We start from the raw sequence: 22086 nt of genomic DNA on the forward strand, positions 1-22086 counted from the left end.
CATTTAGGTACTTTCAGATCTTGGAGGACAGATCCTTTCAGACCTGCACCATCTGGTTGCTCTCAGGACAGCAGAAGGTTCTGTGTGACTATATGCTGAAGGCTTCTGTGTGGGGCCCAAATGCCTTCTGTGGCTGTAGGGTTGAGTTTGCAGAGCTGTGACACAGCTGTTTGGATGCTCCATGGATCTCAAGGTGGTCCTGTGCAGCCAAAACTTAAGTAGAAGGAAAGCATGGTGGGCACAAGACCTGAAAAAAATGTGGGGCTCTGTAGAACTAAATTCTTTAGGTGTCTGAAGCATGACTGAGAACTTGTATGGGTCACCTGCTTACATTAGCCAAGTCCAATGGCTTCAGTTCAACCCCAGGAAACACGTGATGGAAGACGAGAACCGATCCCATGGATTGTCTTCTGGCTGCCACGTGCATGTTGTGGGGTGAGCATGCTCATACCCAATGCACACAATAAATATGGTAAAATGTAAGTTGTTTTTAGATTTTTTGTAAGAAAAGTAAATTAGAAAAGATGAAAATGAAACTACAGTGGTCTCTGTCTCTCCCCAGGGCTGGAAAAGAGCATCACAGGCTAGGACGTTTATAAACAACAGAAGCTTACCTTTCTTAGCTTTAGGGGCTAAAGTGGCAGAACTGGGCAGCACATCTGACTTCTGGCCAGAGACCTCTGTTTCAAAGAAGATACCTTCTGTTATGTTCTCCAAATGAAATAAATCTGTGTATTTGCAGGAACAGAAGGACAAAAAACAAAACAAAAAACAAAAAAACAAAAAAAAAAACCAAACAAGCAAGCAAGCAAACAAACAAAAAAACAAAACAAAACAAAAAAAAAAGAGGGCACTACTTTCTGCTCCTTTCCTAGGAGCATAAAAGCCTCCCACGAGGTGAAGTGCTAGCATTTAATCTCTTTCCCAAGTGCTCACTTCTGATATGACCGAATTGAGTGAACCTCCAACAAGGGATGTGAGAGGGATGCTCACACTCAGACTATAGCAACAACATGTTGTGGTCATGGCAATCATGGAAGCAGTATTTAAAGACTGCAGGAAGAAAAGTCTCAAATCAACAACTTCAGCCACCACCTTAAGAAGTTAGAAAGGGAAGAGCCAATCAAACCTAAAGCAGGAGAAAGAAAATAATGAGGATAAGAAAAACAAAACAAAACAAAACCAAAGCTAGTCTTTGAAAGGACCCCAAAACTGGCTAACCTCTAGCTAAGCTGATAAGAAAAAAAAAGCATAAAATACCAATATTGAGAATAAGCTGGCAGAAATTAGGATAGGACAGATATTAAAAGAGAGTAAGAACTGAGCACAGTAGCAAATTACTATACTCCCAGCACTCAGGAGGCAGAGGCGGGGGATGATGAGTGTGAGCCCATCTTGGGCTACACAGCAAGTCCTTGTGTCAAAATTAAACTAAACTTAAAAAAATAAAAGAACTCAGAAAAAAACAATGGAATCTTGAAATTTGCAGGAAAATGGATGGAACTCGAAGAAACCATTCTGAGCGAGGTAACCCAATCACAAAAAGACAAACATGATATGTACTCACTCATATGTGGATTTTAGGCATAGAGCAATGGATTACCAGCCTACAATCCACACTGCCAGAGAAACTAGTAAACAAGGAGGACCCTAAAAGAGACAAACTTTGTCCCCTGGAAAAGGGGAAAGGGTCACTATCCCTTGAGCAAATTGAGAACATGGGAAGAGGGGGCAGGGAGCTACGAGAATGAGAAGGGAAGAAAAGGAAGGATGCAGAGGTCATGAGGGAGCAGAAAGGTTGAGTCAGGTGTAGATTAGAAGAAAGGATATGTGATAGGTAGGGTTTTAGTTGGGGGGGTGGTAGGGGAGGGAAGGAGGGAGAAGGGAACTGGGATTGTCATGTAATTCAATATTGTTTGTAATTCAAATAAAAAAAGTAAAAAAAAAGTCAAAAGTAAATAAATAAATTTGTGTTTTTTTAAAAAAAGAACTCAGAAAATGTAAATATTAAAAAAGATATTAAAATATACTATGCTAATAAATCTGAATTTTTGGAATGGATTTTTAAAACATCCTTGAAAGATAGAAACTACTGAAGAGATAATTCCGTTTCCTTTTTTTCTTTTTTTTATTAGCAAGAAAATTATTTTACATGTCAATTCCAGGTCCCTCTCCCTCCCTTCTCCTCCTCTACCCCCCTCCCCCCAGCTAACACCATACCCATCCCATACCCTTTCTGGTCCCCAGGAAGGGTGAGACCTTCCATGGGGGGGTCTTCAAAGTCTGTCAAAGTCTTTGGGATAGGGCCTAGGCCAACCCCCTTGTGTCTAGACTCAGGGAATATCCCTCCATGTGTGATTGGATCCTAAAGTCCATTCCTATGGTAGCATTAAGTACTGATGCACTACAAGAGGCCCCATAGATGTCCAAGGTCTCCTCACTGACACCCACATTCAGGGGGTCTGGACCCCTTTGCTCATCAGTCCTCCTTCTCTGCATCTGGATTTCAGTTCAGTTCAAGGTTTAGCTGTGGGTGTCTGCTTCTACTTCCACCAGCTGCTGGATGAGGGCTATGGGATGGCATATGAATTAGTCATCAATCTCATTATCCGGAGAGGGCATTTAAGGTAGCCTCTCCTCTGTTGCTTAGACTGTTAGTTGGTGTCATCTTTGTAGCTCTCCAGACATTTCCCTAGTGCCTGATTTCTCTTTAAACTTATGTTTCCCTCTATTATATTATCTCTTATCCTGCTCTCTTTTGTTCTTCCCCCAACTCAACCTCCCTGCCCCATCATGTCCTCCTCAGCCCTCCTCTTATCCCCTTCTCATTCTCCTAGTTCCCTCCCTCCACCCCCATGCTCCCAATTTTCTCAGGAGATCTTGTCCCTTTCCCCTTCTCCAAGGGACCATGTATGTCTCTCTTAGGGTCCTCCTTGTTTACCAACCTCGCCGGCAGCCTGGGTTGCAGGCTGGCAATCCTTTACTCTATGTCTAAAATCTACATATGAGTAAGTACATACAATGCCTGTTTTTTTGTGACTGGGTTACCTCGCTCAGAATAGTTTCTTCTAGTTCCATCCATTTGCCTGTGAATTTCAAGATTCCATTGCGTTTTTTTTTTCTGCTGAGTAGTACTCCATTGTGTAAATGTACTACATTTTTTCTATCCATTCTTCAGTTGAGAGGCATCTAGGTTGTTTCCAGGTTCTGGCTATTACAAATAATGCTGCTATGAACATAGTTGAACAGATGCTCTTGTTGTAGGAATGTGCTTCTTTTGGGTATATGCCTGAGTGGAACTGCTGGATTTTGTGGTAGACTGATTCCCATTTTCCTGAGGAAGTGCCATACAGATATCCAAAGTGGCTGAACAAATTGGCACTCCCACCAGCAGTGGAGGACTGTTCCCCTTTCTCCACAACCTCTCCAGCATAAATTGTTATTGGTGTTTTTTATTTTAGCCATTCTGACAGGTGTAAGATGGTATCTCAGAGTTGTTTTGATTTGTATTTCCCTGATGGCTAAGGATGTTGAACACTTTATGTGTCTTTCAGCCATTTTAGATTCCTCTGTTGAGAATTCTCTATTATAGTTCTGTACCCCAATTTTTAATTGGATTGTTTGGTGTTTGGAGACTAGCTTCTTGAGTTCTTTGTAAATTTTGGAGATCAGCCCTCTGTTGGGATGTGGGGTTGTCTTTACCCAATCCATGAGCTGTTGTTTTGTCTTGTTGACTGTGTCCTTTGCCTTACAGAAGCGTCTCAGTTTCAGGGGTGTCCCGCGCGCTGTATGTTCTCGCCAGCAAGAAATACACGCAGGACACTCGGATCCTTCTGCAGACAAGCTTTAATGCATCTTGAGAGTTGGGAGAGCATAAGCTTACCAGAGCGGAGACTCTGAACCAAGAATCCCATTCCTTAATAAAGGCTGGCAAGCCGCCTGGGACGTGTTACCCTATGAATGGCTTCAGCTCCTCAGGCCAAATGAGCCACGGGATAGGCAGAGATCAAAGGAATGGAGATTACCCAGCGCCTGTGAAGTAATTTACATTTTGGTGTCTTCAGGCACCATTATTGTAATGGAGAATGCAGGAACGGCTCCCTACATATCCCCCTTTTTTTATTAATTAATGATAAGGCTTTATATTTTTACAAGCAAATAGGTCACCCATATGTTGAGGGATAGAGGCAGAGGTTGTACCTTCCCAAATCAAACATTAAGACTGTGTACAAGAGTCGCCATCAGGCTGTTAGCTTGACCCGAAGCGCTCTTGACCTGTCCTCTGCCGTTTTTCTGGGAAAGGGAGGCTCGGGCAGGCAACCCTTATGCAGGACAACGTACCTCTCAGAGAAGCCTGCATACTAGGCAACTCTGTGCGATGCCTTTGCTCAACACCCTCATGGGCTGCCCAAACCAGACACTCTACCCTGTGCAATGAGCCTAGGCTCCGGGTGTGCAAGAGCTGTCTGGCCAGCGGCCTATTGCTTAAGCATATTAGCCAAATATCAGTGGAAGCGCTTGGGCGATCTCTCTTGGTTTGAGCCCTCGAGCTTACAGACCAGCCAGAAGTAACACCAATCCGCAAACGGCTGCACCAAACAATCCCACCCCCACCCCTTTCTCTCCGTCAAGGACAGGAGTTAATCTGGATAACAATAGCGGCTCTCAACTCCCAGGGAGAGGGTGGAGTTTTGACTTTTGAAGGTCCGAAGGGGCTCTTCGGGTTGAGTCTTTCTGGGATCCACAGAAGATTTTCTTCATCCTGTGGGAAAACACAATAGCTCCCCTGGATCTTATGAGAATAGGATCCGGGCCTCTCCAAAGATCAGTTAAGATATCTTTCCATTTTACCATTTCCTTTTGGCCTTTTAGGTTTTGAGGTGAGATGCTTGGCCGCGGTATGGCCCCCAGCGTTAATGTTTATGAGGCTTTAAAGCCCCAGGCATTCCAGGCCTTTAAGAAGTGTTGAATAGCAGGCACAGCCTTTTCCCCTATCAAAGACTGGGAAAGCCATCTGTAATTTTCTCCGCTCCTCTGATGGTAAAAAGGAGTGGGTACCAAATAATGGGGGTGCTGATGGAAGTACACCCGCTGGATTAATAGGCGATGGCCTCATATTTGCTTTCACTTTTGGCAGCCGATATCTATCGGGGTGGTATCGTGCTGCCTCCTCCTCTAGCTCTGCTTCCTTGCTAGAGTCTAAAATCTCAGAGTCTGAGCTGCTCAGCTCCAAGGCCTCTAGTTTCGTTGTAGGGCAGAGGCTAGGTTTTGAGTCTTTATTTCTCTTAAATTTACCGGGGTGTGACCGGTTATCCCCTATTTTCTCTCCCTCCTTTTTTGTTTCTTTTTTACCTAGCTGAGCTGTTTCCTCTAAAACTTTATCTCTTGAGCTTTCAGAGTCATCAGAGCTATCAAGATTTAAAGCTTTAAACTTACTTACAGAATCATCTAACAAATTATTCACTCCCTTGTCATTAGACATCCCAGGAGGTCCTTTTTCCTTATTTGTTGTTTTTCTTAACAAATTACTCACTCCCTTGTCACTAGACATCCCGGGAGGTCCTTTTTCCTTATATTTTATTGTTGGGCGCGCCCCATCTCTCACTACATTCGGTTTCTGATATGTAATTCTGGACTTCTTTAAGATTGCTACAACAGTGAGAAAGGTCAAAATAGCTCCTAGTAAAAGCATAGAAGCCTCTATATTAACCTCCCAAAATAGCAACATTCCCAAGCCAAAGTCCAGAAAAAACATACCTCTCCGAATTTACCACCCTGCAGTTCTGAATCCGCCCCGTTAGAGGGGTCTCCGCAGTGCCGGAGATGTTAACAAAGTTCCCGGGTTTCGGCACCATATGTCCCGCGCGCTGTATGTTCTCGCCGGCAAGAAATACACGCAGGACACTCGGATCCTTCTGCAGACAAGCTTTAATGCATCTTGAGAGTTGGGAGAGCATAAGCTTACCAGAGCGGAGACTCTGAACCAAGAATCCCGTTCCTTAATAAAGGCTGGCAAGCCGCCTGGGACGTGTTACCCTATGAATGGCTTCAGCTCCTCAGGCCAAATGAGCCACGGGATAGGCAGAGATCAAAGGAATGGAGATTACCCAGCGCCTGTGAAGTAATTTACATTTTGGTGTCTTCAGGCACCATTATTGTAATGGAGAATGCAGGAAACGGCTCCCTACACAGGGGGTCCCATTTACTAATTTTGGATCTCAGTGTCTGTGCTATTAGTGTTATGTTCATGAAGTGGTCTCCTGTACCAATTCAATCAAGGGTATTTCCTACTTCCTCTTCTAATAAGTTCAGTGTGGCTGGGTTCATGTTGAGGTCTTTGATCCATTTGGACTTAAGTTTTGTGCACGGCGATAGACATGTATCTATCTGCAGTCTTCTACATGCCAGCATCCAGTTATATCAGCACTATTTGTTGAAGATGCTTTCTTTATTCCATTGTATAGTTTTGGCTTCTTTGTCAAAAATCAGGCATTCATAGGTGTGTGGGTTAATATCGGGGTTTCAACTCAATTCCATTGGTCTACCTGTCTGTTTTTGTGTCAATACCAAGCTGTTTTCAGGACTATAGCTCTATAATAGAGCTTGAAATCCGGGATGGTGATGCTTCCGGAAGTTCTTTTATTGTACAGGGTTGTTTTGGCTATCCTGGATCTTTTGTTTTTCCATATAAAGTTGAGAATTGGTTTTTCAAGTTCTGTGAAGAATTATGCTGGGACTTTAATGGGGATTGCATTGAATCTGTAAATTGTTTTTGGCAAGATTGCCATTTTTACTGTGTTGATCCTACCTATCCAAGAACATGGGAGATCCTTCCATTTTCTGGTATCTTCTTTAATTTCTTTCTTTAAAGACTCAAAATTCTTATGAAAAGTTCGTTCACTTTTTTGGTTAATGTTACCCCAAGGTATTTTATGTTGTTTGTGGCAATTGTAAGGGGTGATGTTTCTCTGATTTCTTTCTCAGCACATTTATCATCCATATATAATAGGGCTACTGATTTTTTTTTTTGAGTTAATCTTGTATCCTGCCACTTTGCTGAAGGTGTTTATCAGCTGTAGGAGTTCCCTGGTAGAGTTTCTTGGGTCACTTATGTAGACTATCATATCATCTGCAAACAGTGGCAATGGAACAAGTATTAATCCCTAGTGCACAAATGGGCTTTGGGAGCCCATTCCCTATGGAGGATTACTCTCTCAGGTTAGATACATGGTCCTGCTCCAAACCATGTGACAGACTTTGATGATTCCCCAATGGGAGGACTCATCGTCTCTGAGGAGTGGCTAGAGGGTGGGATGGGAGGTTGGTGAGGGGATGGGAGGTTGGGAGGGAGAGGGAACTGGGATTGGTTTGTAAAATAAGATTGTTTTTTATTTAAATAAAATTAATTTAAAAAGATACAGGCTTCTCTAAGTTGATGTACAGATTTTGACACAATTACAGACCCCAGAATGCCTTTAAAACATTATTATTGTGTGTGTGCATGCACAATAATAATAGAAGTTGATAGGACAACAAGAAGGCAAAGTGTGTAAAGCTACTTGCTGCCAAGCCTGACAACTTAAATTCAATCCCCAAGCCTCACGTGGTGGAAAGAAAGGATGGATTCCTGCAAGTTCTCTGACCTTTAAGACGTTCTTATGTCTGGCAATGATATACACTATACAAACATTTTGTTTACAGCACCAAATTGGAAACAACTCAAATGTCTGTTAATGTGTGACCAGGTAACTAAATTTTGGTTTCCGCTGTTATAATAAAATACATACTGCTGGTACTTCATTAAAAAAAAAAAGAGCACCCCCAATGATTCAACCATCTGCTACTAGGATCCTCTTTCTTAAAGGTTTCACTGTCTCCTAACTCCAACATGATGAGAATAAATATGGTAACTTGTAGAGAACAAACTATATCCAAACCACAGCATAGTACAAGAAAGAAGAAACTATTGACACAGACAGCATAAAAAATCTGAAATGATTACACTGAATAAAAGGAGCTAGGTGAAAACTACTATACATTATTGGTTCCATTTACATAGATTTCTAGGAAATGCAAGCTATGTGATGGAAGCAGGTCAGTATCTGGGCATGACATAACATACGCTGGAAAGGCAAGAAGTGATTACAAAGAAATGAGGAAACTGTTCTTTGTTTTAGGGGGACAGGGACTTAGTGTAACTCAGGCTGTAGCTGAAGACTGAAGATGCCTGTAAGTTCTGTGTTCAGTTCCCAGCACCCACATGGGGGTTCACAACCATTTGCAACTCCAGTTCCAGAGAACCCAATGCTCTCTTCTGGCTTTCTGTGGGCACCATATACTTGTGGTGCACGTACATACATGCAGGCAAAACCACTGCACATTTTTTTAAGCACTAGTGTGTACTTTTCCCATGAGCCATGTCTCTTGAAGAGACAATAAAAGATGAACTTTGGTATGAAATTGAACAACCACAAAACTGGGTTAAGAAATAAGCTGAGGACTCATGTAGACTTTCTCCAAAGATACACAAATGTCCATTAAGCACACAAAGCCATTCATCACTAGTCATCAAGGACATGGAAACAAAACCACCATGAGATACTACTTCATACTCAAAGTGAGAAACCAGAACTGGGTGTGCTTTGAATCGGAATGTGGAAAACGGAGGGTCCTAAAATTTTAAAAAGCAAATTACCTGATTACACATCAGCTTCATTTCTGGTAACATACCCAAAGAAGAGAAAGTAAGGATGTGAAAAGATATTTGTATGCATTAATGGTACAGCATGCTTACAGTACCATTAATAATAATGATGTTGCTAAGTCAACAGGCTGAAGCAACCCTCATGTCCATGTATGGATAATCAGATAAACGTGATGTAACTCACAAATATAACAGAATATTAGCCTTAAAGTGGAAACAAGTTCCAACACAATATGTCCCGCGCCCGCTCTGTATTCCTCGCCAGCAAGAAATACACACAGGACACTCGGATCCTTCTGCAGACAAGCTTTAATGCATTTTACCAGAGTGGAGACTGAACAGAGACTGAGCAGAGACTGAGCAGAGACATTGAACCAAGAAAACCATTCCTATATAAAGGCTGACCAGCCGCCTGGGACGTGTTACCCTAATGAATGGCTTCAGCTCCTCAGGCAAAAATGAGCCACGGGATAGGCAGAGATCAAAGGAATGGAGATTACCCAGCGCCTGTGAAGTAATTCACACCTTGGTGTCTTCAGGCAACATTATAATGCAGGAACCGGCTTCCTACAACAATATAGATGAACTTGTAGGTATTGTGCTGAGTGAAACAAGCCAATCTCAAAAGGAAAAATACTAATTATTTGGCACCGTTGAATCACTTAAAAGTAATCAAATTCATTCAAGGATATTCCCTACTTTCTCTTTCTGTCCAGTTCAGTGCCAGTGCATCTGGCTTTATGTTGAGTTCTTTGAGCCACCTGGACTTGAGTTTTGTGCAGGGTGATAGATATGGATCTATTTACATTCTTCTACATGCCAACACCCTGTTAGGCTAACACCATCTGTTGAAGATGCTTTTTCTTTTCTACTGTATACTTTTGGCTTCGTGTCAAAAACCAAGTATCCATAGGTGTGGCTTTATGATAAATTTGTGTTTTTATGCCAATATCATGTGCTTTTTGTTTGTTTTGATTTGGTTTGGTTTTTGGGTTTTTTTTGAGACAAGATTTCTCTGTGTAGCCCTGGCTGTCCTGGAACTCACTTTGTAGACCAAGCTGGCCTCGAACTCATAGAGATCCATCTGCCTCTGACTCCTGAATACTGGGATTAAAGGCATGGGCCACTACTGCCCAGTGCAGTTTTTATTACTATTGCTCTGTATTACAGCTTGAAATCAGAGATGGTGATAGCTCCAGAAGTTTATTTTTTTTTTTTCTTATTGTACAGGCTTGTTACAGGAGACAACTTCCTGAACAGAACACCAATTACACAGGCACATATTGACAATTAACAAATAGGACCTGATGAAACCAAAAAGATTTTGTAAGGCAAAGGACACTGTCAAAAGGACAAAATTCAGGCTGCCAGTAAAAAAAAAAAAATTGGCTGAGAAAAAATACCTTGCTTGCCCACACTTTGTTAATCTATAACAAGTTGCTTGAACATGAACGCATGTGGGTCTTTGGGAATAATTTGTTTTTTTTTTACCTGTAGTATGTAAATTGTTTAATCATGTAAGGGTATTGGGGAACATGCTGTTTTTTACTTGTATTCATTGTAATCTTCACTTGAAAAATAGAATGTAACCACATTATAATTCTTATATTGCTTGAAAGATTTTGCTGGAGTATAAGCTGTAAGGGAAAAAATAAAGAAAGTAAGAAGGAAAACATCAGGAAAGAGTTAAAAGAAAGACATCAGGAAGACATCAGGAAAGAGATAAGGGAAAAAATAAAGAGATCCTGACTTGTCAAAGGTCTCTCTCTCTCTCTCTCTCTCTCTCTCTCTCTCTCTCTCTCTGCTGGCCCCAGGGAATTAAGTTTTACTCCTTTGGATAAAAAAAGTCAATTATGTGAATAGTTGCGGACTCCATGCCTCCCCTTCAGTTTCTGAATTGCTGAAAGCTGGCCCTACAGCAGCACAGAACCACTTATTTATTCTTGGCTTTGTTAGTCATGTTCTTGGCATCATAGTTAAAAATTTATTGCTCAGACAGAGCTCAAAAAGACAGTTCCCCACATGTTCTCCTTGTTTTGTGGTCTCAATGTGTATCCCATTTTTTTTGTACAAGTTAGAAAGCTTTGGATATGAACTGTGATAGTTTACAACTATGTGATTGTACTTAATACCTAAAAATGGTTAAAATAATATGCTTTGCTATGTGCTGGTCACAATGTGCATTTTATTACAACTTTCTTTTTTCTTTCTTTTCTTTTTGAGACAGGGACTCAATATGTGGCCCAGGCTCTCTTCCAATCCACAATCTTCCTGCCTCTGATTCTGCAGTGCTGGGATTTGTGCATCCTCTGTCTGGTCATTTAACAGTTTTTAAAAGTGATACGTAGATGTAAGGGTGTTATAGAATATTATTTTAAGATGTGTTAGATTTGTTTATGCTGTGGAACATCTGGTTAATGATGCCAAAATATGTTACATTATTTTACGTTGCATTTGTTTAACTCTGTGGAGCTGTGTTACTTTGCCTGTCTAAAACACCTGATTGGTCTTTAAATGATCAATATCTAGGCTAGAGAAAGGACAGATGGGGCTGGAAGACAGAGAGAATAAATAGAAGGAGCAATCTGGGAAAAAGAGACTGAGAATCAAGAGAAGGAGGAAGACTCTACAGGCAGTCACCCAGCTAACACAGCAAGTCATGGAGTAAGAAGTAAAGAAAGGTATAAGAAACAGAAAGCTAAAAGCTCAGAGGTAAAAGATAGAGGAGATAATTTAAGTTACAAAAAGCTGGCTAGAAACAAGTCAAGCTAAGGCCAGGCATTTATAAGAAAGAATAAGACTATGTGTATTTATTTGAGAGCTGGATGGCAGGTCCTCCAAAAGAGCAAAGAGTGAAAAACTAACAGCAACATAAGGGTTGGAGAAATGGTTCAGCTGGCAAAGTACTGGCTTTGGCAAACATACAGACCTGAGTTCTATCCCCAGAATGCACTTAAAAAAAAAAAAAAAACCAAACCAAACAAAAAACAAAAAACAAAAAAACTAAAACCAAACAACCAAACAAAAACCAACTGGGCCTGAAGATGGCCCAGTAGTTAAGCTCTAATTGCTTTTGCAGAGGACAGGCGTTCACTTCCTAGCACACACATCAGGCAGCTGGAAGGGAGGGACCGTATGCCTCTGGCTGCCACCTGCACTCACGTTCACACTGCTGCACCCCCACCCTGCCACACATATCAACAACATAAGTATTTTTTTAAGGAAGGAATAGAAGCCAGGTGTAGTGAGTGGTGGTTCATGCTCCCCTCCCCTGGGAAGGCAGAGAGGTTCCTGGGTGTGCTGGTCAGCTGCCCTAGCCTAATTGGTGAGCCCATTGAGAAATAGGCAGACAGCTTGAGGAATGACACTCAATCTTATTTTCTGACCCATACAGGCTCGTGTATGTGTGTACACACACACACACACACACACACACACACACACACACACACACACACACACACACACACACACACACACACACACACACACAGTAAAACTAACATTTAAGATTGTTATAGCCAGGAATGGCAGTTTCAGCCCTATAACCCCAGATGCCCAGGAAGCTGAGGCAGGAGAATTACAAGTGAGACCAATCTGGGCAACTTAGCAAAACCCTGTCTTCAAACAAACAAAATCAAACCTATCTTTCACAGATTGTTATTTATTCTTCCCCCTCCTCCTTCTTGTGCACCGAGTGATCCTGGGGCATGGCACAGATGCTTATGAATGCCCTAGGCTCCAGATTTCTTCTAATTTTCAAACAACTTTCTTTCCTGGATCCCAAGAATGATTGATGTCTGAGTAAGTTTATTTGATTCATCATATTCTGCCTTTAACCCTGAAGAATTAACTATCTGCACTTATATTTATTTTGGTGCTTGTTATAGATGGGACTCTTATCTGAGGAAAAAGGTAACATTCTATTTTAGTGACAGGCTCTGGAGTTTACCCATAGTCTGATTAATAGTGTATCTTTTAGTTGTTTATTTTTTCTATCATTGTACTTCCTGACTCTGGGCCTGCCTTCTTTAAGCTTCTGTCTATGTTGACAGGGATCCAGTTTTTGATTTTAAGGCTGAGGGCTACTGTTTAGGCCAATTAGGGAATTAGTGAAACCCAGGCATTAAGGAGCAACCCATTGCACACACATCAGAAAATAAGGGTGGGAGGAGAGCTTTGCCCCTGGCTCATGTCCATGCCACCTCTCCTTCCATGACTGAGGAAAATGTCACTACTGCACACATTCCACAGTCTTCATTAGCCTGGGTGACCACAGAGTGGGGCAAACAACACACTGACTTCCTGAGAGGTGCTTTTATTACAAACTGACATGACCAGTCACTCCTTCAGCAGAAAGTATAACAGAAATAAAAGACGAGACAACCCTGCAAACCCAGAAAACAGCCGGCTCCAGGTCCATGACCATGCATCACTGTTTGCCCCAGCCTGTCTCCTGAGGTGCATCCCTTATAGAGGTTGGGCCAAGGTGCTTCCCCTGAAAGCCTCAATGGCCCCTGTGTGAGCTTGACCATGCCCTGCCACCACCATACTTAGATACACAGAAAAGAAGAAGGGGACAAGGTTATTTCTTCTTTAAAGGCATCTTATAGGAGATAGTGGAAATGCTGGAATCTAGTGTTTCATAGCTTTCTTCAGAAGAATCCAACATGGGAGTCTTTTGGTGGGTTTTGGCATGGGAGTCCTCTATGAAGACTCCTGCCAATTTGTCATCCTTCATGATGGTTTGTGAGGAAGGCCCCCTGGCAGGTGTTTGGGTGTACTGAAAGCCCCCAGTGAGCATTAGTTTTTTAACTGTGTTCTTGAATGGCATTGGTTTCTTCTTGGGGGCTTTGGCACTCCTGGTTGAGCTTTCATAGTGGACTTCTGGAGTCCACGGACTTCTTACTATTCAGGCAGGAAGATTTTCAAGTAACTTTGAAGCTCTTTGAGTCTCAGGTTCTCCTTTTGGGACATTTATGCCCTCATTACCTGCAGGATAGAAAAGACACAAATACAGATCCCTCAAATGTCACTTCTCTCCAAACTCTGCTTGTAATGTATGACAGCCAAGTCATCTCTCGGTGTCATCTCCTCAACCTCTGGGGTTCTTTCCTCTAAGCACTCCTCTTCCTCTAGACTGTAAAAATCATATTATGATCCCACAGCTCAGCATGGAGGTGAGGCTTAAGGATCTACTATAAGTCTCTAGCTTACCATAGAAGGTCATAGAAGGAGAGGTCCAGGTTTTGCTCAGAGCTCATGTGTATAACCTTTTGTTACAAATTAAATAAAAACTAAATACATTCTCTATTAGAATCACAACTCATTTGTTTGTCTTTTGTTTGTTGTTTAAGACAAAGTCTCACTTTGTAGCTCAGGCAGGCTTGGAACTCATTATGTAACCTAAGCTGGTCTTGACCCTATCTATGGCAATCCTCCTATCCCATCTTTCAAGTACAGGTATTAAACGTGTGAACCACCATCCTGGCTATAAGTGAAGCTTTTTAAGGACAGAGCTTTGACTTCCATTACCTGCACAGTGCTTCAAAGTGTGTGCCACAAAACAAGTGCCAGATAAATATTATTTTACTGATAGGAAAACATAGGCAGTAGAGACTTATAATACTGGAGGAAGGAAATTGAGACTAAGTCTATCAAAGAGAAACAGTGAGACTAGATGATCTGTAAAAACATGAGAACATGTCCAAATTATCAAGGAGTTTACACTGTGGTGAGTAATGGCGCCAGCATCCAGAAGATGAGTTTTCTGAGGCAGGAATCCCAGGGCTAGGACGGGATTTCTGCCTGCACATATTCAATCTAGAAAGAACAGCAGCACACATGGGTTTTGTTTTTCAGCTTCTGAGATATTTACATTCATGCATTTCACAAAAACGCTAATGACATTAAATTCTTAAGGTCATCAATAGTTTATAAGTGAAGACATGATATAAAACGAGTTAAGGAGATGACACCTGCTGCAATAATCTAGAATAAAGAATGCCAATAAGTGTGAAAATTTGGTCAATGGTTCTCAAGTTGTCATCTAGGGGTCTTTGGAAACCCTGGAGACTTTTATAAGGGGGGTCTCTTAAATCAAACAACTTTCATAATACTACTAATGCTATTTGCCTTTTGTTTTAAACATCTGTCTCATGTCTGGTGGCATTTCCAGAGGCCACACCACAGGTCAGACAGTAAGAGACAGAAAATTCAGAAGCACATATGAGAATTTTTGTCATTTTTTAGATTTAGATGCTGAGATTTTGAAAAATGTAGAAGACTGCTACGTTTCTTACTACATTCTTTTTCAAAAACTGATACATCACATGAAAACCTTTAAAAATTATTTTGAAATGAGCCTGTAAATACTTTTAAATTTACAATATGGTAAATAACAATAGATGTTAAATACAATAAGAAATGAAAAACCGTGGTCTGCATTCAGAAGCATCAGTTAATGGAAAAGGATACAGAACTAGCAGGTGAGACAGCCAGCAAAAAAGAGAATAAAACCATTACAATTATGTTCAGATTTTTGTTGTTGTTCTTTTAAGACAGCTTCTCACATAACCAGGCTGACTTTGAATCACTATGTAGCTGAGGATGACCTTGAAGTCCAGATTTTGCTGCCTCTACCTCCCAAGTACTGGGATTACAGGTGTTCACCACTACAGCTGGCTGTGTTTAGATATTTAAAAGAAACTACATGAAAGCAGGGAGAAAAGGGGAAGCTATATATACACACATGCCATCAAGATGGCTCAGAGGGTAAAGTCATTTGCTGCCAAGCCTGATAACCAGAGTTTGATCCGAGGGACCCTCATAGGGGAAGGAGAAAAAGGTTATTTTTCTTCTGATACCTTCCATGGCAAGGTGGGTTTATAACCCGAGCTTCTCATTTCACTGTGCCTATAGCTCCCTCCATCACCCCCTTTTCAAGTAAGTATAGTTCATAATTTATGGCCATGATAACATGTGACTACATCATAATATTTGTGTATTTTATTGTTATTTTCACATGCTACTTAAGCCAGGCAGTTAAATCTCATGTTGTCAAGTCTCTAGACTACCTACATCATTTTTCATGTGAGTCATTTAATATCATACTGTTTCATGGCCCTAGGAGCAATACTCTAACACACACACACACACACACAATGCACTATGATGTTTGCACAATGATTAAAAAAAAAGGTAAGCAAGTTCTTTTGGGAAAGCACCCCCATTCTCCAGTGATGAGAACTTATGGCAAGAACAAGCTGTGTATTCAAAAACCAGCACGACTAACTATATAATTCATATCAGCAACAACTTAACTTTTGTTCCATTGGTGCTTGGTTGAGTTTGCAGATGGGAACTCAAGGACAAGGAGACTGACTAAATTTCCCTGCTTCTCTATGGTCCCCATCCCTCAGTTCCCACACCCCCTCATCTCTAGACAGGGACATGAAGAGCAGGACCTGTCTTCTTGAGGCTGTGGGGACAAAGAGGAAGGAACAAGTAAGGCTTTTTTCTTTACCTGCAGATACAGTGGCATCAGCTTGAAGCCACCTTTCTTTTCTAAGCTCTTTCATCCTAGAAGGAAGCAAACCATGTATCAGTTCACAGGCCTCTTTCTAACAGCATCATTGAGGCAGTGGTCAGAAGACTCATTACCCAGCCAGACCCTCACCCGAGCTAGCGCCTGTGCTTCCTCCCCTTTAAAAGGTAAATTGCCAAATCAGAATGATGGATCTTAAGAACCATCGTCTGCCCTAACTTACATCCTTCTTCCAGGCTGTTAGTTCTCTCTTTCATCTTAAAACCCCAATCCTGGGCTTCGGAGAAGACTCAGTGGTTAGCTCTTAGCACTGGCTGCTTTTCCAGAGGACCCAGGTTTGATTCTAAGTGCCCACCTGGTGGCTCACAACCCATCTGTAACTATAGTTCCAAGGAATCTGATACCATCTTCTAGCTTCTGTGGCTGTGTGGCAAACAGGCACACATGCAACCAAAACAACCACACATACACAAATAATAAAATACTAAAAGCAAACTAAACCAAAACCCTGAATCATTTGTCCTTCAAAGATTCTCAAATGTCATTTTCTGGACAGACATAAAAAGGAGTATGGTCCAGAAAAGAAAAAGCAATTTTTCTCTAGGTTACCCTGCAACTAAGATGTGAAGCCAGAGCTACTATCTAGTGCTCTTGGTCTGTGTGCCCTGCTCTGCCAATTCCTACCAGGAGGAGAATGGAGGCCCTTGCTCTGAACAGTTTCAGTCTCTGTTCTTTCTTAACAGATCACACTAATGATGACTGGACTCTAGTGAGAGTCCTTATTTGAAAAGGGGGTGAGGGAGGGGGCTGCGGCAGAGTGGAATGAGAAGCTCAGGTTATAAACCCACGTTGCCATGGAAGGTATCAGACAAGAATAACCCTTTTCTCAATTTTCTGTAAGAACCCATTTATTACTTTTATTGAGAGGAATTTTTCATTAGAATTATAAATATATACTTACCAGTTATAATAAAATACAAAGCCAATGATAATTGCAGAAGTACTATCCAGGAAAAGCCACATGAATGTATAGTATCCTGGTGTCTGCAAAACATGAACAAAACGAAGTTAAAGGACTTTATGGTTGGAAGGCTTTTAAGTCTCTTGCTCATCTGCTCGGGATGAGGGCCTAGAGGAAGTGGGGAACAGATGAGACTATCTCCAGCTATTCTAACAGCCACATGCACACAAGCAGGGGATTTGCAAGGACTAAAATGTGCCATGCCCTTCATTTTCCTTGCCTCTCAAGGCAAACATCTATAAAAATAACAGAGAAGCCACACACCAAGTCTGTTCTGGACCCAGGACTCCAGCCCGTGTGATCTGACTTCTTGTGCTCTGTTTCTGTAACATGGTCTCTGCAATCTAGCTCACATCCATGCTGTCTGGGAAGCCTTCCCCAACACAGCTTTCAGACAGACCTAAGGGAGCAAAGCCAACAGGTCCAGCACCCCAGTGATAAAGAAAACTAGTCCATGAACCAGCATCTGGGTACCACTATTCAGACACAGCACTCTTCACATAAATGCTGAATTATATGTAATCCCCTTTGACTCAGATGCCTGCCCCTCAAGGCTCTGCCAAGACCAGCTCTTTGGCCCAGCACTCTGGGAGCTCTGCCTCCTGTACTGATTCACATGAATTTCCTAACCCCTGGTTTGAGTGCCCCCTCTCCTCATTGCTCCCTTCCAGTGTTTCTTGATATTCCAAAAGCTGGTACTTTTTAGTTTTTTCTTAAGCTTTTCTGCCTAATGTTTAACTTTAAAAAGAGCAAAATTAAACTTTTCTTTAAAAAATATTTATTTTATTTGTGCCACATGTGTACACATAGGCATCTGCAGAATCCAGAGGGGACATTTAATGCCCTGGAGCTGGACTTCTGGGCAGTTGCAAACTGCCTGATATTGGTGCTGGGAACTAAACTTAGTCCTTTAGAAGAGCACCAAGCACTCTTAATGCTGAACCAGCTCTTCAGACCCTAGACTGCTTTCTAGTGGGGAATGGTAGAATGTGTTTATAGTCCTAGCTACTTGAGAGACTGAGGCTGGAGATTGGCTTGAGGCCAAGAATTTGAAGATTGCAGAATGGCACATCAAGACTCCCTTACAACAACCTGCTCTCCGTTGAATGCGGCTGTTGTGCCCCACTCAAATGACTATGCAGACAAGAAACCCAGGCTCTGTTGCAGTAACTGGCTAGCTACAGCTCCCTCCACAGGCACTAAATGACTCAGCTGTGGCTACAAAACAGGTCTTCAGGTCACCAAGCCCCACCAGGGTGCTAGAGTATGCTGGCTGGATGCTGGCTCACCTATTTAACATTGGATTCAAGAAACAGTTTTCAAAGGGATCCAACTTTCTTCCCATAATATTCCCTGTGACTGTTATTGCTGCCATACCGCTAGTGTGTGTGTGTGTGTGTGTGTGTGAGAGAGAGAGAGAGAGAGAGAGAGAGAGAGAGAGAGAGAGAGAGAGAGAAAGAGAGAGGGAGAGAGAGAGAGAGAGAAAGAGAGAGGGAGAGAGAGAGAGAGAGAAAGAGAGAGGGAGAGAGAAAGAGAAAGAGAAAGAGAAAGAGAAAGAGAAAGAGAAAGAGAAAGAGAAAGAGAAAGAGAGAGACTTCATTGTGAATCTTATATCATGGGAACATGGACTTGCGAGCTTCAGTTTCTTCATGGGTATAATAATAACAGTTTCAAATTCAGGAGCTTAGATTGCATGCAGCATGTAAAGTGCATTGTGAAGATTCAATAAATAAAGAACCCAGAAGAGATGGGTGAAGAAGGGAAAAGACATACCTCCATTACTCACAGATGCCTCTATTCTGAAGTAGCTTAACAGGGAACTGCACATGGGGCTACCCCGGGGGTGGATGAACACAGCACAGTCATACCAGGCTTAGAGCGATCTGGACAAGCAGCTCACCATGAAGAAGAGAGGGTGACTAAGCTGACTCAGGATCTGGATGTTGTCTGTGGTCACAGAGTTGATCCTATGACACCAGGCCAATGAATAGAGCCAAGGTTCATTGACAACATACATATTGATGTGGATTTTAGCTGCCTTATAATGTCTGGAACAAAAACAGCCCACAGAGGATTTCAGCTCAGTTGTACTCTCAATAAGTAAAGGGGAACAACCATGTTTGTAAAAAGCTGCTGCCTAAATCACTGAACAAACAGCTAGTCCAAGGACAGCATAGGATTCATTGTGACAGAATGGGCTCAGGTGTGGGTTGGCCTAGTCCTGCTCCTGTAGCATCGGCTATAGCAGAGTGCTGGTGAACAAAATGTCCTAAGGGAGGTAGGAGTGGGATGTAGTAAAACAAAGAAAATAGAAAGAGAAAAAGAGGAAGAATTGGGGGAACAATAGGAAACAGGAAACCCTTCTTCACAGCATTTACAAATTTGCAAATATTCCCACTACAGTCAATTTCAAGCTACAGCTGAGAAAACCAATTTGTGGAGGAACAGCAGTCACCTCTGGTATCACTTCCCACCCTGACTAATGACCCACTTATCTACCATTTTCTTGGTTTGATCGTAGTGAGTTACAATACAAACTACTGTAACCCATCCTTGTCTGTGTATCCAGACCTAGATCAACACCGAGCTGCATAAGTATAAATATTAATTGAAAGAAAAAAAGTAAACACTGGTGTGGTGAATGTTTTAACATTAACTATAAAGAGCTTTATTTTGGCGGGGCATTGGTGGCACATGCCTTTAATCCCAGCACTCGGGAGGCAGAGGCAGGTCTCTGTGAGTTCAAGGCCAGCCTGGTCTCCAGAGCCAGTGCCAGGATAGGCTCCAAAGCTACACAGAGAAACCCTGTCTTGAAAAACAAAAACAACAAACAGCAGCAGCAACAAAAAGAGCTTTATTTTCCCCCTTCACAATAATTTTGTGGGAGAAATCAAACCCAGCTTTTCATAAGACACTACGTATCAGTGGACCTTCTGCCTGACCTGAGGAGAAAGAGGGGGATAAGTGAAAGAAGGACTGGCAAAGTAAGGCTGGTTGTTGTCTCAGATTCAAGTTCTCAGAAAACACACCAAGCACCTTCCCCTGGGCTGCTTGGCCAGTGGGCTAAGATCAAGTGTAAGCACGTCCCCAAGTCTTTTTAAATCCTGACCCAGTAGTCACATTGGAAAGTACAAGTCTGCCGTGCACTAGCTTGGCAAATTCTGTGCTTCAGAGCAGAGACTTAAGATAATAACCATGCCTTTCAACAGGAGGTACAGCCAGTTTCCCACACCCAGCTAAGCACTGCCTCTAAGGAAGTTCTACAGGTCACCTAATTTTAGAACCAACTTAAAGGGAAAAGTAGTAAAAAAATTACTTCTCTGTACTATTTAAAACTATGACTCAAATTCAGTGTTTCTAGATATGAATAAGAGATGTAGAAACTATAATTTAAAACATAATACCCTTAACAATTACTTCAAAGAAAATGAAATACTTAGGGATAAATGTAAGGAAGCATTAAGGATGTAACCCTGAAAATGATGAAATACTAATGGAAGTAAATGAAGAAGACAAGGCAACAGAGTGGTATTCATTCTCAGATTGAAGACTCTCTGGAGCAGAGCTGCCAGCTGTTCCCAAGCTGATCTGTAACATCATTGTGAGTCCTAGGGAAGGCTAGCAAAGGTTTGTTTGTGCAATTAGGTTAGCTGATCCAAAACGCATATGCAAAGGCACAGCTCTAGGAAAATTACAGCTCTATAGTGAAGGATGGTCTCAAGCTGGCTATGTAGCCCAGGCTGGCCCTGACACTCCTCAGTCTCCCATATGCTGAGGAAAACATACTTCAATCTGGAAAAAGAGTACATGAAAGGATAAGCTTCACTGGATAGTGAAGCTACATATATGTATATGTATGTGTATATGTATATGTATATGTATATATGTATACATAGTTATACTATGTAATCAAGACAGCATGGTACCAGAGCAAGAAGAGACACGTAAACAGAAACTCTGGAAACAGACCTATACAAAGTTGCTCAAATAACTTGTTCCAAAGCTATCAAAGCAAATGAGTGGACCTATACAAAGTTGCTCAAATAACTTGTTCCAAAGCTATCAAAGCAAATGAGTGGAAGAGTAGATTTTCAACAAATGTCACTAATGATCTGGAAGGCCAGAGTTACCCTCCCAAAAGAACATCAACCAAACCTCAGACTATGTATAAAAATGAACTCAGAATGATTTGAAGGCTTGAATATATAATGTAAGAATATAAACCTTATAGAAAACATAGAAGAAAAGAACTCTGTCAGGTGTGGAGCTGAGCAAGGAGTGAGATCAGAGTTGAATGCTCACTTTCTTAAAGGGAGAACTCATAAGCCAGCTTTGTCAAAATAGAAACACCACTCTTGCTTTGTGGAGACCTCATGCCCTAATAAGAAGATGCTACAAGTAAGTCACAGAGTAGGAGAACATGCTCCCTTTTTATAAAGTTTTATTTTCATCTATTTATTTGTGTATGTCTGTGCCTGATATATGTATGCAGGGGCTCATGGAATCCTAAAGAGTGTGTCAAATCCTGTGGAGCATAGGTGTTGGGAGCTTGGCATTCTGGAAGACCAGTACATACATACTCTTAACCCCTGAGACATCTCTCCAGTTCTAGGAAAATGCTTTCAAACCCTATCTGACAAAGGGTGAAAAGAATCCTCAAGATTCAATAATAAAGAAAAAGAATTTAAATGAAGAGACCCATGAGCAAATAAACAGAACACCATTAGCCTTTGAAGAATGTATCCTTAAACAAACTGATGTGACTATATGCCTATCAGAGTAGGTAAGATTAAAAAGTGAAAACACCAAAATTTA

General features: G+C 41.6%; 1 protein-coding gene across 1 annotated transcript in view; it reads right to left on the reverse strand.

The window, feature by feature from the left end:
* Positions 1 to 12933: 12933 nt before the first annotated feature.
* Positions 12934 to 22086, reverse strand: part of Gdpd4 (glycerophosphodiester phosphodiesterase domain containing 4) — a 56816-nt gene continuing 47663 nt past the window's right edge. The window contains exons 13-16 of the mRNA XM_027407494.2: positions 19172 to 19319; positions 17212 to 17294; positions 16230 to 16285; positions 12934 to 13696 (exon numbers count right to left, since the gene is read on the reverse strand). Coding sequence (XP_027263295.1) covers positions 13617 to 13696; positions 16230 to 16285; positions 17212 to 17294; positions 19172 to 19319 — 367 coding nt within the window. The 3' untranslated portion in view covers positions 12934 to 13616. The remainder of the gene's footprint in view (positions 13697 to 16229; positions 16286 to 17211; positions 17295 to 19171; positions 19320 to 22086) is intronic.

The sequence above is a fragment of the Cricetulus griseus genome, chromosome 3 (assembly GCF_003668045.3).
Source record: "Cricetulus griseus strain 17A/GY chromosome 3, alternate assembly CriGri-PICRH-1.0, whole genome shotgun sequence".
Lineage (NCBI taxonomy): Eukaryota > Metazoa > Chordata > Mammalia > Rodentia > Cricetidae > Cricetulus > Cricetulus griseus.